Below are 17590 nucleotides of genomic sequence, written 5' to 3'. Positions count from 1 at the left end.
AGTATACCTTACAAATAGTTAACTTTCCAAAACTGTTTCCAAAATAAATAAGGGTTCAAGTGTTCTGAATTCTTATGAAAAATGTGCCAGAAGCATAAAAAGATGAAAAAAATAGCATTAAGACAATTTGTATAAAAGAAAGTTGAGAGAGAAGCATCTTGTTTGAAAATGGTGACCTCATTTTCAAGATGTGGCAATTTTTGACATTCTTCCTCTCATTTATTTCTTCAACTTGTTTTTTATCTTGGAAAATCAACAGAGATGGAGATGTCTCCGTTATAAACATAATTATCAGAAATGAGTTTTTATTTTTGTCGTCTGGTCTTTTGATCTTTATCTACTAGGAGAATCTGTTCTTTTACTTGCTTTTTACTTTAGTAAATCACTTTGACATCATTGTCTTTACTTTGAAAACTACTTCACCTAATACAGAAACATAGCTCCATCTTCTAAGTTTGCAAATTGGTACTACCACTCAAAAGAGCACCTCAGGAAAAAAAAAAAAAGATAAGACTTTTAAGATTTTTTTTTTTTCTTATTGTGCCAAAGCAAGTCAGAGAAAAAGGCAATTGACCATCAAACTTTAAGTAAAAGATAGCTTCAATAATCCAGGCCACAAATCCCTATATCTCTTCTGTCAACAAATTCTGCCCTGAATTAGGCAATTGTTTGTACTTTGTTTTTCAGTCTGCCTCTGTGGTTTCTGCTGTAATGGTCTGCATGCAATGCCATCTGTAAGCCTGGACTGTTAGGCCTCCATTAGAAACATTTATTTTTCATTCATAGGTCACTATAGGCCAGCAGGAATGTAATGCCTTTTGTCAAAACAGCAAAGCTTAATTTGTATACAGTGGATGCCTGTCTTTGCTACAAAAATAGATTAGATACATCTGTCCCTACTAAGCCACCTGCTTCTCTCTATTGATGGGAGGGAATAAATTGTAATGAAAACTATCATTTTAAACTAGCACAGCTGAATTCATATGGAACTGTAAAGTGATACTGGATTCCTCAGAGCTGACAAACTTTACAGAAGCCTGCTGTATCAACCGCACATTCATACTGAAATCTCGTGGTCCAGCAAGGAGATTGGAAAATAAATCTTGGCTATTTTTTTGTCAAATCCATATTTGGAAAATGAGAATGTTTCTGACATATCTATATGTTCATCTGAATTTGTTCACCCAGAACAATTCATAAATGTTAATGACAGTATTAACAGAGTAAAAATCTATTTATTTACACCTATCCTGTGAAGGAGAAGAAATCTTTTATTGTCAAATTTCTTGGCAATAAGACTAAGCAATTCCATTTAACACATTACATTCTCATTGACATGTCTAATATGAACAAGCATAGCAGATATATTTAGATAGAATATCATGAAGAGTACAAGAAGATAGTTGAGCCATGCTTTGTTTGTAGAAGTAAGCAGAATGTACTCAGTACTATTTCTTCAACAGAAATCTACCTAAAGCTAGTTATACAGTGTTTTTTTTTTCATTATAAAACATTTTTATCATGAATAATTTTCATCTTTCCCTTAAAGGCAAGATGATTATGAAAAGAAAGTTTTATGACATTATTCATCAGAACAATTAGCTTTTGGTGGAGATAAAAATTAAGCAGAATATGTTTAAAACAGAGAAAATAGATTGGGAATGCTGTGCGAAGGTAGATAGTATAATGTTTCTGCAAACTGACTTTCAGGTCTGAGTCTCCAAAGTCCCAGGTTCAATCCCCTGAACCATCACAAACCAGGGCTAAGCAGTGTTCAAGTTTAAAAAGAAAAGACTAGTAATGACAATAAGCTCTCAATCAAAGGTGAATTTTGTCTAGCAAATAAAATAATTGTGTGTAGTAGCGTCGATGCCCTTCTCAATACCTATTCTTTTTGAATAATTTGAAGTTATATCTTTTGCTACTTTCTCTAAAATTACATTATAATTTTTGCTGCTGACTATATCAAGTTTAGACTACATTAAGAAAATGCCAGGCCTGGGGGACAGCATAAAGGTTATGCAAAGAACTGTGGTGCTTGTGGCTATAAAGCCCCAGGTTCAATCCCCAGCTCCACCATAAGCCAGAATTTAGTAGTGCCATGGTTTCTCTTTTGTATCTTTCTCTCTCTTATTAAAATACAATAAATAAAATATTTAAAAAGAGCAAATAAAAGTCTTTGGCTAGTATTGTTATTAATTAAATAATTAAATTAAAAAGGAACCTTCTGAACAGCAAAAGGAATCATCATCAAAACAGACACCCTACTGATTGAGAGAAAGCCTTTATATACCTCACATCAGACAAAAGGCTACTAACTAAAATATATAAAAAGCTTACAAAGCTCAACTACAAAAATCAAACTCATTAAAATATAGGTAGAGGACATGAATATAATCTCCAAAAAAGAAATCCAGGTGGTCAACACACATAAAAATGCTCAAACTCACTGCTTTATCAGTGAAATGCAAAATAAGACAAAAATGAGATACCACTTCAAATGTGTGAGAATAACATATATTTAAATGAACAGAAACAAGTGTTGTTGAGTATGTGAGGAGAAATGCTTCTTCTACACTGCAGGTTGGAGTGGTTTAATTCCTGTGGAAAATAGTCAGGAGTTTAGAAATGGACATACCGTGTAATTTAGCACTTCTTTTCCTAGGGATTTACATAAAAATATGAGGTACCTATCCAAAGAGATTGGTGCATACCTGTTTATTCATAGTAGGCCAACTTTGAAAACAACCTAAACATCCAAAGACAGATGAGGAGTTAAGAAAGTTGTAGTGTATATACACAATGGAGTACTACCCAACTGTAAGAAATTATGAAATTTTCTCTTTTGCTAGGTTTTGTATAGAATTTGAAGAAATCATGTTAAGTGCCATAAGTCAGAAGAAGGAGAGATACTGCATCCAGGAGAAGGAGAGATACTGCATCCTCACTCATAGTTTAAATTTAAGAAACAAAGGGAGGGAAAATACAGGGTGAAGCTTAAGATCACTTGTGATCTACTACAATAAAATTAAGGACTCAAAAGGGGCAAGAAGTGAGGATGTTAAGGGAATGGTGGGGGGGCAGTACCTAATGGTGGAATCCTTCAGTTGATGATGTGCTGGTACCTATCATGGAGAGACAAGAAACTAATTATGCGCCAACAACTTCCATGTGTACTATCATTTCCTTCCAATAAAGAGCTAAAAAGGAATCTGAAATGTCAGCTGCGGCGCGGAGGAAAGAGAGAGAGGAGATCCGGAGTGGAGAGGGAACGCAGTTCTTTATTCGTGCAGACACCTCAGAGTTGGGTGAGAGCACAGTGGTTTGGGCCACGTGGAGCTAGCCAAAATGGCCACCTCTCGCAGCAACCTTCCGTGTCTAATCACCCAAGTGAAAAGCGGGCAAGAGAGCAGGCAAGAGGGGCGGAAGAAGAAGGGCTTTATAGGGCAAAAACCGGGAGTGATGAGCCAGGACAGGATTGGTTGGGAAGGGCACTTCGAGACTATCTTATTAACTCTCACGGGAACTGGCACTAGCCTGAGGGGACAACATGGCGAAACAGGCGCTCCAAGAATGTCCCAGCTCTCGCAGGAACTGGCACTAGCCTGAGGGGACATCTGCACAGCACTGAAATATGATATAGAAGTCATAAAAGATTAGAGAGTGAAGGACCGGCTTAAGGATCTGAGGTTCAGATCCCCTGGCTCTGCACCTGCAGGGGGTTGCTTCACAAGCAATGAAGCAGGTCTGCACGTGTCTATCTTTTTCTCCCCTTCTTTGTCTTCACCTCCTCTCTCCATTTCTCTCTGTCCTATCCAACAACATGACATTAATAACAAATCTAATAGTAAACAAGGGCAACAAAAGGGAAAAAAAATACCTCCAGGAGCAGTAAATTCATAGTGCAGGCAGGTACTGAGCCCCAGCTATAAACCTGGGGAAAAAAAAAAAAAAGGATTGGAGAGCTATCCCAGAGACAGAGCACAGGACTAACAGGTCGGAGGCTTCCAGCTTATGCCTTGTACTGTCAAATGATAAAGTTGAGTATTTTTAATTTTTTTATATTTCTTTATTTTCCATTTTTTGCCCTTGTGTTTTTTATTGTTGTAGTTATTATTGTTGTTGTTGTTTATGTCGTTGTTAGATAGGACAGAGAGAAATGGAGAGAGGAGGGGAAGACAGAGTGGGGGAGAGAAAGATAGACACCTGCAGACCTGCTTCACCCACCGCCTGTGAAGCGACTCCCCTGTAGGTGGGGAGCCAGGGGCTCGAACCCGGCTCCTTATGCCAGTCCTTGCGCCACGTGCGCTTAACCTACTGGGTCACCACCCAACTTCCCAAAGTTGAGTATTTTTCATCCACTTTCCCTTCAATAAATGAATAAATATATTTTAGCAGTTTATTTATCTTTTCACTTTTTATTGCTACCAGGATCACTGCTGTGGCTCAGAGCTGATGCTGTGAGTCCTTCCCTCCCAGTGGACATTTTTTCATTTTTATGTTAAGTGCTATTTTACTTAATAGGATGGAGAAGGGAGAAGGCAGTAGAGAAGGAGATAGAAATGCAGACAGTTGCTTCACTCCTCATAAAGCCTTCCCCTGCAGGTAGGAAGCAGGTGTTGGAACCTGGGTCACTGCACATAGCAATGTGTGAACTCAACCACAGGCATTCCCACCTATCTTCCTTACAGGAAGTTTGAAAAGAAGTCTATTTCCTCTTTCTTTCCTCTCTTTTTCTTTTTCTTTCTTTCTTTCTTTTTTTTGGGGGGGGTGGTGGTGGTGGTGGTGGTGGTGGTACTATCAGATCTTCATGAATTATGTGATTTCAGGGCTCAGGGACATTTCTATTTTTCATTTAGACACACACACACACACACACACACACACACACACACACACACACACACACACACCCATCAAAGCACTAGACCTTCTCTAGTGTCACTTTAGCATTTCCCTTGTGGTGTAGTGGCTCAAACCTGGACCCCATGCATGGGAAGACATACATGCTACTCAGTGAACTATTTCTCAGACCCTAACAGGATAGACAGACAGATAATCCATTAAAAATAAAGTTCTATGAATAATACAAAAGTAAAACACTGGAAACTTCACATAGTATTATTGTTTAGTGAATATTCCTAACATAAGGCTTAAAAATGAAATTGATAGTAAATTATATAATCAAGCTTTTTTTTTTCCTGTACTAGTAGCGATAGATTTTAATTCCAACATAATTAGATTTCACTGTGTAATTATTCAATAGGCAGTGGAGTATAAGGAAGCGAGCAAGCAGTATAAAAACACAAACAAAAATAAGATCCTAAGACTTTATATCTGTTATTTAAGACTATGAATAAGCCCAGTTCTTTCCAATAAAAATCTTTCTAAATGGGCTGGGAAAAGAGCTTACTTTGAGAGTGCACTACTTTGCCACCTGTGTGGGTCCCAGTTTTAACCTGGCCTCTCTTACACTGAAGGATACTTAGGTACTTTGGTCTTTTTCATTCTCTCTTTCCTGTGCTCACAAATTTGGCAAGCAAAATCCAAATTTATACTTTTTAGTTTCTTGTAGAACTGCTGATCTGCTGGGGAGGAGGCATAGTGGATAGATCTTATTTATTTATTTATTCATTTATTTCCTCTAGGGTTATCACTGGCATTTGGTGCCAGCACTATGAATCCACTGCTCCTGGTGGCCATTTTTTTTTTCCATTGGATAGGACAAAGAAAAATTGAGAGAGGAGAGAAAGATAGAGGAAGGGAAAGAAAAACATCTGCAGATTTGCTTTACCACTTATTAAGCATCTCCCTGCATGTGGAGAGCAGGGGCTCAAACTCAGGTCCTTGCACGGGTCCTGAAGCAAACTACTCAGTACGCTTAACCAGGGAAACCACTGCTTATTAATTTTATTGTTGTTGTTTGTTTTTGTAAAGCTAAAACCCAAAGTTTGATGGCTTACACTGCTTTGGCCAGAGAGGTACTTTCCTCTTCTCCCAGACCCTCTCTCTGTTCCTCTTATTAAATAAAACATCTTTAAAAGAACGAGTGCTGATATTTAAAAATAAAAGTGTGGCAGTGGTTACCTATAAATCATAAGTTTTGGGGGGGACATAGTTTTTCTAGATTGTCACTGTCCTCTACGGAAGAAGGGCAAACGCTAGAAGAAGAAGAACTGTCCTCTACCCCATCATCAGATTCTTTGTCATCAAAGAATAAATGTTGCCTATATGTGGCAGGACAATTTTTTTTTTTTTTTGCTTCTTGGTATTTTACACCATGGAACAAGAGTGGTGAGAATAATTTTAAAATTCCAGTACTGAATTAAGCCTCTATAGGAGTTTTCTTCCAAAGGGGAGGAAGATCAGTTATCATTAGGTAAAAGTAGAAGCCATTTATTTTGGTGAAATATTATAAATGTTTGCTATTTCATAAAAATTGACTATTTTGTCTTTCAGCTAAAAATTCTTCCTGCAACGTGTATTCAGAATTTGAGTGTGGAAATGGTGAGTGTATAGACTACCAGCTTACCTGTGATACTGTTCCTCACTGTAAGGACAAATCAGATGAAAAACTGCTCTACTGTGGTAAGTGTCCAATAAGTGATTTTTGCACTTCAAAGTTAAGTTTGTAATTATTTTCTATTATGTGGTTTGATTATTCAGTTTGGTTTGACTCATGACTGAATTTCCTAATGTTCCTTAATAAGGTGTATATCCAACACAATTGATTTGACTTTGCTTTCATTCATATGGGGCAGAGTGATTATTTATTCAATAACTATGATATTTTTCTTCAGGATTTTTCTCAAATTAATTGAAAATTAGAACACAGCAAGAGCCTGCCTTTTGAGCTGCCACTTTGTCCATCCTTAGAAATCCATTTTATGCATACATCCCTAAAAAAAAAACTTAATTGAGAAATCTCAATTATTGATGGATATTGTATAACAAAGATCCATATCAGCAAGAGTTGATAGCAAAGTCTTGTTCATTTTATTTTTGTCTATAGTATTGCCATAAGTTAGTGCCTTAGGTACAGTAACTGGCTGTTTTAGCAATTGTCCCCAACACAAATGAAATTCTACTATGTTTCTGTTGGCGGAATGAACGCTAGCCAATCTGTACTTCCCCCTTGTTAGTACAGATTGATATTTTGACCCTCATCTGCAACAAATGTTTACTTTTATTTCAACATATTTTTCCTGGTAATATGTCTCTGTGTAATCATGAATATTCACTGTATAATTGTTTCAGATTATTTTTAAATATGTCTAAACTATTTTTATCTTGAAAATCAATAATAGAGTCTTTATTTACTTATTTATTTGCAGTGAAAATTTCTGGAACTTGTGATGGGAATTACTATACTATCTTCTTGTTCCATTCTTGGGGCGATAACTACATCTAAATAATTTTAAAAAGTTAAAAAAGGGGAAGGCAGAGTTCTATAGGCAGAATTTTTATAGACTGTATACACTATTAGTTAAAATAACAGTCAGATGTAGTCTGTTCATAATTTGTATTTCAAATGCTGGAACTAGTCTCAAACGGTAAACTTATCTGAATGATTATATATATCCTGTGCACTCTGCAAATATTAAGACATATAAAAACACAACGATTAGTTTATAGATTCATATTTTCTTTCTTTTTTTTTAAATATTTATTTATTCATTTTCCCTTTGTTTTTGCCCTTGTTTTATTGTTGTAGTTATTATTGTTGTTGTTATTGATGTCTTCGTTGTAGGATAGGACAGAGAGAAATGGAGAGAGGAGGGAGAGATAGAAAGGGAAGAGAAAGATAGACACCTGCAGACCTGCTTCACCGCTTATGAAACGACTCCCCTGCAGGTGGGGAGCCGGGGGCTTGAACCAGGATCCTCTCACAGGTCATTGTGCTTTGCGCCACCTGCGCTTAACTGCTGTGCTACCGCCCGACTCCCCAGATTCATATTTTCTATGAATTGACTTGAGAAGTCATTTTATGTAATTTTTTATGTTATTTTTAATCTTCTTAGATAACATATGTGAACAAGAACTGACAAATGGGTCAGCTGGTAGGACATGGGGTTCAATCCCTCCTAGAACCACCTAGCTAGATCAGAATGTTACTCTGGTCTTTGCTTCACAAATTAAAAACAAACAACAACAACAAAACACTTGAAACAAAAAAGTGACATCCATGTTTATCCCCATGTTCACACAAAACAAACAACACAAAACAAAGAAGCACTGACTGCATTCAGCCTGAGAGTTTCAATTTGCTAACCTGAGATATAGATACCAGACTCTGGAAGCATACCTCAAGTTAAATCTTTGTTTTCAAACCTCTAGTGTCTTTTTTTTTTTTTTTTTTTTTTTTGCGCAAAATAGCTTCTCTGTACTTTAGTATACAGCCACAAATAAATTTTGCTTGAATGGCAATTGTGAGAATTAATCAAACATGTGTATACTTAACAGTTGCTCATTTTAGCCTGCTCAAAATTAGTGTTTAGTAAATGGCAACTATTATTACCATAGTGATAGCTTCTGCCTTAGTGAGGGGTGGGGTAGGGCTGTGGTGGGGTAGAGGTTCCGATCTTTATTAAGTAAAGAAGTAAAAAAGCAGGAGCTGGGCTGTAGCACAACAGGTTAAACGTAGGTGGCGCAAAGTGCAGGGACCAATGTAAGGATCCTGGTTCGAGCCTTGGCTCCCCACATGCAGGGAAGTCACTTCACAAGCAGTAAAGTGGGTTTGCAGGTATCTATCTTTCTTTCCCCCTGTCGTCCCCCTCCTCTCTTCATTTCTCTCTGTCCTATCCAACAATGATGACTACAACAATAAAACAAAGAGGGCAATAAAAGGGAATAAATAAATAAATAAAAATTAAAAAAAGAAGTAAAAAAACAGTTCATTTATTAGGTAAAAAGCAGCTCATTTTTTAAAAGCAAATTTTGGTAGGTCACTTTTAACAGAACTGATTCAGGATGGCCTATTTTGCTTCTCTTTTACTTGAAAAAGTATTCTTGCAGGATACAAAGCAGATAGGCATTGGAATGTTTATACTTTTAAGATACAGATTTCTGCAGAATTAAATATGTGAGATGTTTATTTTTATGCTACCTTACAAAAGTGCCAGGAGTATCTATATAATTTCAAAAGGTCTTTAATCTAAATCACTAAAGTTAAAATATCTAGAAAAAAAGTCTCTTAAACCTGAGCTCCTAACTTTGATCCCAAGCACCACATATGGACAGAGAGGTGCTCTGGTCTCTTCCCAGCCTCTTGCTGTCTCTTTCTCATTAATATTTAAAAGCTAAGAAAAGTTAAAAGCCAACACACAAAAAAATACATCTTTACTTAATGAACCACTTAATAAAACATTAATTTTCTGCTTCTGAGCCTTGGTACTATGTACCAAGGATTTGCTATATATTTATAATTCAGTTATTATGAGTACACTTTGATTTTATTTTTATGAAAATATTTCTACAACACCTATAATTATTTGTTCCTCCTTTTTTTATTTATTTATAAGAAAACAGAAACTGTCGAAAAGGTTTCAAGCCCTGCTATAATCGCCGTTGTATTCCTCATGACAAGTTATGTGATGGTGAAAATGACTGTGGAGACAATTCTGATGAATTAGACTGTAAAGGTAAACATAATGAATCACCCTAGGAGTGCTATGATGCTTAGTGTTTCCTGAACTTTTAAAATATATGTTCCTGAAAGTGTAGTATGTTTTCTTCCTTTTAGTATGTAATATCAAAATATATCGATAGAACGAGTTTTTTTTAAAAAAATGCAATCAAAGACAGGGTGAGTTTTAGAATTAAATGTCTACCTATATTCTTCATTTCTGATTTCTATTCTGATATTCCTAAAAGACTTGTTATTTTTCAATTCTCTAGTTCTACATCCTGTTTACAGAGCACTCCTACCAGAATGTATAATATTGAATCGACTGTTTAAAAACTATTTCTTGCCATCCCTTAACTCTCAGTTTTATACACAATCTCATAATTGTACTATCTACTAAACAGGAAATATAGATACATTTCTTGATTTTTGCTTCCACTATAATTTATCCCTTAGATGTTCAGTCATGAATGAATTTTTTGAAATATTTTTGTTTCACTCTGCTCTGAGCTTGGCTAAATGATATAGCCTGTGTGTCTGTATAAAATTTTAATTAAAAATATAAAATATCAACATCTATTATTCTCACTATCTCCTCTTGCTTCCACCCCCCAAGACCCTTGCCCTCAACTGATTTCTTTTTTTTTTTTTTTAGATCTTATTTATTTATTAATGAGAAAGATAGGAGGAGAAAGAAAGAGCCAGACATCTCTCTGGTACATGTGCTGTCAGGGATTGAACTTGGGACCTCACGCTTGAGAGTCCAACACTTTACCCACTGCACCACCTCCTGGACCACCAACTCTGATTTATAACTTCTGTGATTAAAACCCACTAGTTTATTTTTATTTTGTTTCTTAAATTCACCCATTTTGTTTCATTATATTCTGCATATGTGCATATGGGTGCTAACATCCAATATTTCTTTTTCTGACTTTTTGCTTCATGTAATTACTTTGTAAACCCCTCCCATCTTGTTAAGAAATGGCACAATTTCATTATTTTTTTTCATAACTTAACAGTAATCAATGATGTATATAGATCTCTTATATTCCTGCATTTTCATTAATTTTAATTTGATAGTGCAGAGAGAAATTGAGTGGAAAGGGGAGATAAAGAGGGAGAGAGATAGACACCAGCAGCTCTGCTCCACTGTTTGTGAAGCTTGTGTGTGTGTGTGTATGTATGCATATACGTATATATTTTTCTAATTGGTGACCTTGTCTGCTTCCAATAGATGTACATGTGTTTAGTCATGCTATAACAACATTTTCCAAGGGTGACTATTGACACATATTAGCAAGTTAATTGTGTGGCTTTTGAGTAAGGTACTTACTCAGGATTCTCAAGCTCAATGATGTGGGGCACTTTGTGAGGCAGGGAGACTGATAGGAGGAGGCACACCTTTGGGGTTCTACTATCCCTCCTTGCTCAACCTCTCGGTAGAGAGAGAGAGGCTAACAGGATTGACACACCTCCTCAGGCTCAAGCCCTTCCAAGCTCAACCATATCCTCAGTTTCCCAACATCTCCCTCTTACTTAGTGGCCATATATAAATGGGTCAGTGTCTGTAAAAGGCTCCATCTCTGTCAGGGGAGTAGCAGTATAGGGGTGAATAGAAACCTGTTGGGAAGAAACCTGAATGATAGCATGTAAGCCTCTTCAAAAAGAACTAGCACAAGACAGGGAGGGATAAGTAAATCATGTAGGGTGGAGAGATCTGTATCTAATTCTCCCCATATTAACACGTCATCCATACAATGAAAAACCTTAAGGCCCTTATGAATATATGGGAAAAGAGCATATTTAACAGCCTCTTGAAAAATAGTAGGACTATTGGCCATACCCTGGGGCAGTACTACCCATTCAAATCTATCAGGAGGGCTGGTGTTATTAATAGAAGGAACAGAGAAGGCAAAATGTTTACAATCTTGTGGGTGCAAGGGAACAGAGCAAAAACAATGCTGTATATCAATAGCTATGACTGGAATTCCTGTGGGAATTGCAGAAGCAAGAGGCAAACCTATATTTTCTAATCTAAATGAAGTGAAATTGTTCACTTAGCACAATCAAAATTCAATATGTATAATATACATAAAGACAAATAATAAATGTATACAAAAAAGTTTTTTTTTTTTTCACATGAGACCATGGTGGAATTATCTGTATATTTCTGGAAGCACTATTATAGATTTGCTTAGTTTAGATGTTTATGGTCATTCATATTACTATTTTATCTCACAACACGTTGAATCTATTTACACAGTGGAAATAGATATTACAAATAAGTAGTTTAATTTATCTTCCTTCTCCTTTGAAATAAAAGCAAAATCCTCAATCTTGTAAATCTTTTATTTACCCCATCTTTATAGCTATTCTGTTAATGACTGAAAGTTTTATAAGTAGGCTAGCTGGGGGATATGAGAGTTACTCACAAAATTTGTTATTCTGTATTCCTCTTCTGGTTGTTTGAGTTGCTGGATGAGTAAGTTCTGTGAGAATGCATGAGTCTCTCCTTTTTAGGTAAATATAAATACTCTCCCTGGAAGTACAGGAATCTTCTTGGACCACCTGAATACCTTTAGGCGGGCTGGAAGTCTAAGTAGTCTGAGGTTACCTTAAGGAGAAAAATCTGTTGCTAGTCCTCCTCCTCCCCAATTTCACAGGAACACTTTGAAGATTCTGCAAACAACAAGCTAAAGGAAACAGCTCATGCAGGCTGGAGAAGAAATAGTCATTTCTTGTGAGTTTGAATACCCATAGAGTCTAACCAGTAAATTAAATAAAAGATGGGGTTTGAAAATAAGCAGAAGAGATATGACAGCAAATTTAATGCCTTTCCCCCCCCCTAGTCAGTTTCCCTGAGCTACAAGGCTCTGAAGATTGTCTTAAGTTATTTATAAGAGAAGTTCTAAGGACCATAAGATGACCAATTGATTTTATATCTTTCCTATCTAATTAAATATTTCAACTGACATGAAGATAAGAAAGTGGATGAAGAGGGGAAAATTAAGAAAGTATATGAAGGAAAGAATGGATTTATTTTCCCTCTTGCCATTACTTTTGATCCACAATCCTTGTCAGATCTTCCTTTGTAGTAACTCATTGCTATTCCTGGTGTGCCTGTGGTATGTTTTCACTCACATTTTGTGAGCTTACTTTTTTCTTTTGGGCTATCTGGAGGGAAAAGTTTAGTATTTCTTACTTGGCTTATCTTTATTTGGACTACATTATTTTCTCTCTGGATCTCAGGACTTTTAGCCCGAGGAAAAACTGTCAGAAAGCTTTCATATTCACTTGACAAATTAGAGATTCCAGCTTCTCTCTTCCTGAAAAATCACCCTAAGGTGAAACAAATTTCAATACCTGACTGACCAAAATAAAGGAAGGAAGGGATATAAAGAGTACAGAGAGGAGAAAGTTTTAGCACAAGAGACATTTGTTTACTTATTTAAAGAACTTTCTGCTACCCCCATGAATTTCTACCATCAAAGACTCTTCTTCCTTGCCTACAGATGCTGAAGATGTCAGTTCCCACAATCACCATGTTCCTGTTGTATACAAAATTCTAAATCTACTTAATATATCCAAATTCAGGTGCCATTTACCATATTTGACCCTCTGGTGCGTCCTAAACTCTATGCCATGTTACGGAATATATGTAGATGAGAAGCTGGGAGGGTTACTTTTAATCTTTATTTAAAAAATATTATTTATTATTGACAGAGAGAAACTGAGAGGGGAAAAGGGAGAGAGGAAGAGCAAAGGAGAGAGGGAGAGAGAAAGACACCTGCAGCACTGTTTCACCATTTGTGAAGTTTTCCCCTCGAGGTGGGGTCTGGGGGCTTGAGCCTGAGTCCTTTGCACACTGTGATGTGTGTACTCTACCAGGTGAACCACCACCCACCCATCTCTTCTTTCCTTCTTTAAAAAAAAATTTTTATGATCTTTATTTATTTATTGGATAGAGACAGTCAGAAATAGAGAGGGATGGGAGAGACAGAGAGAGAGTGAGAGACAGACACCTACAGCACTGCTTCACCATTTGTGAAGCTTTGCCCCTGCAGGCGGGGACTGGGGGCTAGAACCTGGGTCCTTATACATTGTAACACGTATGCTCAACCAAGCATGCCATCACCCAGCCCCCTCTTCTTCTTCTTGCTCTGAAGGTTCCTTCAAAGCTGTGGGGCCCTGCTGGAACCTAGGCTGTGCAGTACTCGAATCAGCTATTTCACTGTCCCTGCTAGGAGGGTTTCAGTATTGTAGGTACTCAGCACCCACTGGTTTTCTGCAGGCTTAGTCCCCCCGAGTGACAGTGCAAACACTCTGATGGTAGGAAACAAAGTGGTAGGGGTTGTGCCAGCAAGGGAACAGGGGCAGGCAGTGGGCCTTGCTCACTAGCTGTCCTTTGGGTAGTCCACAGAGTACTTGCTGACTATATTAATGTGATTACTATGTAAGGCAATTAGGAGTGGGTTGGTTAGAACCAGGTCTATTTATCAAGAACTATCCATCTTGAAAAATGTCTCAGAGTACCCAGCTAAACTGAAGCTAATTCCTAGAATCTGCTCCTAGGATCGATCTGTTAGTGTGGAGACTGAACTCTTATGGTGCCTTGCCAAACCTGGTCACAGAAATTGCTGAGGCCAAGGCCATCAGGAAGATTGTTGTCTTAACACTCACCCCAATTTATAGCATTTTAGTAGTTGTAGCAGTTTATCGACTTCCCTTGTAGTAATGTAAGTATAAGATTGGGCTGCCAAGTGTTTGGTAGACCTCTCCCACTCCCATTTCTCAGCTTCTACTTCTTACCTAGAAAATGTCTTCATTGCTTGGATGCTGTTTTGTCTTCTGTGGAAATTCATTCCTCTGGGCTTTAGGTCTGATTCCTCATAGATTAGCTCACTTATTTGTGTAGCTTTGCTGTTGCTGTGGGAGGAGATAAACACAAATTGTCCTTAGCCTTTTTGTCCTTACCCTCCCCCTCTTCCCACCCCCCCCCCCACCTTTTTATTAGCACTGTAAAGGTCAATGGGTCACATGGAGTGACCTATGCTTCCCTCCCTGAGCTCAAGCAGATACATCAAACATCATTGTAGACAAGTGTGGAGTCAGGGTCACTCAGACCTTCAATAGAAGACTCAAGAGTCACTACACACACACACACACACACACACACACACACACACACACACACAGTACATAAACAATAATGATAAACACCTTCTCTTTTTAAGTAATAAAAAAAGCCTAGTTCTTGAGTAACAGAGCATGAAGGAGGTGGAACAGCTGACTCTCAAGTGAGGTAGAGTGCTGGGAGTGGGCCTGGTTTTTACAGTATCAAGTAAATACTTCAGTTTTACCCTGTGGAACACATCTAAGATTTTCCTACCCTACTAGTTTCTTGAGCACGTCACCTAACAACCTTTCACTCCTCTATCCTTAGTGTTAGACTACAGACTTTCCCTTAGTATGGCTTCTATTTGAGTAAAGAAATGGTGATACCAAATGCCATCCTCCCCACCATATTGCTGAAATTCAGTTAAGGTGTGTGTGTGTGTGTGTGTGTGTGTGTGTGTGTGTGTGTGTGTGTGTGTATGAAGAGAGAGAGATAGCATTAGACAGAGATAGAAAGGGAGAGACAGGAAGAAGACACACAAGCAGCTTCATACCAACTATACAGCTTGGCCCCTCCCTGCATGTAGGGAACCCAGGATCTCCAGCATGACAATCCAGACACTCCATCAGGTGAGTGGGCCCTAAAATCCAGAATTTTGAAAAGCGTAATGAAAGTAGACCTGAGTCAAGTTAAGAGAAGCACATGGCCTCCCTACCTCCATAGATAGCCGTCATTCTACTTTGCTAAATATTTACATTTAACCAGTTAGCAAAAACATTGAACCCTTCAGGGCCTTGCAGTGGTACATCTCTTAACCATGTACAGGAACCTGGTTCTGAGTTCCTGCTCCCCACTTGCACAGGGAAAGCTTCACAATCAATATTGCAGGTCTCTCTTTGTCTTACTGATTCTATCTCTCCCAAACCCTTCTCATTTCTCATTGTGCTGCCTAATAAAAAAAAAAAGAAAGAAAGAAAAAGAAAGGAAGGAAGGAAGAAAAAGAAAATGGAAAATGGAAGGGAAGGAAGAAAGAAACGTCTCCTGGAGTGGTGGATTCATCCAGCAATAACCCAAACTGCAATTAAATAATAATAAGCATAAACCAACAAAACCCAACTAGCACAAATAACACTATAATTTTAACAGTTCATCCTCTGGACACAGTAAATGCTGAATAAACTTCACACTGACTAAAGCAGAGAAAGTGCACAGAAGTGTTTCTGACCAGTGAGGCATGGGCTGGGAGCGAGAGGTCCACGGCCTGGAGCAGCTACATGGGCTCCTCTTCCAGGTGGAGAGAATGAGGACCAACTTTGTCCATGCAGCCCATGGGAGAGGCATTAGCACGTTGTTCTCCTGCAGAGAGGTTTCTTTGTTTTTAAAATTATCTTTATTTATTTGATAGAGTCAGAAATTGAGAGGGAAGAGGGTGTTAGAAACAGAGAGACACCTGCAGCACTGCTTGGCCACTGGCGAGGTTTTCCCCCTGCAGGTTGGGGCCGGAGGTCGAACTTAAGTCCTTGTGCATTGTAACCAACACTCAGCAAGGTGCACCACTACCCAGGTTCCATATACAGAGGTTCTCTGTGGAAGCTGTGGAGGGTGATAGATATAGTGTAATTGGTTTTAACTGTCCCCACTGAAATCATCAGGGATCCTGTGACTTTTAAGTGTTAAGAGGATTTCAAGTATGTCATGTTGCAGACTTGTCTTGGAAATATCACTGCTTGGAATGTTGTTTCATAGAGAAATGAATCATGTTTTCTAAATAAAGAGATTTTAAAGACATTTTTTTAGAACATGGGCTCTTACTAGGGGACTGCTGATCAAATAGAAAAATCAAACAAAATGTAAATGTCACCGTTATTAACTACACTGTAAGTTCCTTTTACCGTATCCATTGAAAATATTGAATTTGAAATGCTACAGAGAGGAATATAAAATGAATTTTGCTTTGGGGCCATAAAGGACAGATATCTGGTTTGTATGTGTTTGGAACAGTGTATCTCTGCTCATAATGGCATGGTCGGTTTCATATGATAAGATGGTGTTTCTAATGAGATTGCAAATTGTAAATAAAACCTTTATTCTAATTATCAGTTAAACACAAATAAGGACACAGTTGTAATACAGATAGAATATAATAAGAGTAGTCCAATATGAAACACAAATGACATATGCACCCTTGAGTAAAATTCACATATTTTAAGATAGCACTTAGCCCATTTACAGTTAATATAACATCTATTTATAATTAAATAGACAGTTTAAATATCAATACTGGTGAAAGTGGCATAATGATAAGCCCTTCAGGTTATGCATTAACATAATCAATTTGTGGAATTTTGAATTTGAAATAAAAATCTCACCTAAGTAAATGTAATGTACATTGCATGCCATGCACCTGTTCACAGCATATTGCTGGGAACCAAGATATTGTAATGAATGTGTAAGCTCTGTAGAAAGGAATATATAACTAAGAATAAGCTATTCTGTACAAAGTGTGTCTAGTGATAGTAGCATATTACAACTGATTTTCATTCAGAAGAGCAGGAAGTTGAAAAGTCATACTTTGCAACAATAGAGACAAGTCATATTGCATTAATCTTTGATGGTGAATCTTCTGTATTTCAGAATTCATATGTTAGTGAAATGGCCATGTAAAGAAATATTGCATGATAGAGATAACTGTATATTCTTTTTTTTTTTTTGCCTCCAGGGTTATTGTTGGGGCTCAGCTCCTGCACTGTGAATCCACTGATCCTGGAGGCTATCCCCCCTTTTTCTTGTTGGCCTTATTATCATTGTTGTTATTATTATTGTTGTTATTGCTGTCGTTGTTGTTG

The 17590-nt window shown here is 37.5% G+C and overlaps 1 protein-coding gene across 1 annotated transcript in view; it reads left to right on the top strand.

The window, feature by feature from the left end:
- Positions 1–17590, top strand: part of LRP1B (LDL receptor related protein 1B) — a 1816831-nt gene that overhangs the window by 1490739 nt on the left and 308502 nt on the right. Inside the window, exons 46-47 of the mRNA XM_060178059.1 lie at positions 6460–6588; positions 9522–9641. Of these exons, the coding sequence (XP_060034042.1) occupies positions 6460–6588; positions 9522–9641 (249 nt within the window). The remainder of the gene's footprint in view (positions 1–6459; positions 6589–9521; positions 9642–17590) is intronic.

This window comes from Erinaceus europaeus, chromosome 18, assembly GCF_950295315.1.
Source record: "Erinaceus europaeus chromosome 18, mEriEur2.1, whole genome shotgun sequence".
Lineage (NCBI taxonomy): Eukaryota > Metazoa > Chordata > Mammalia > Eulipotyphla > Erinaceidae > Erinaceus > Erinaceus europaeus.
This window is presented reverse-complemented; position numbering and strand designations above follow the sequence as displayed.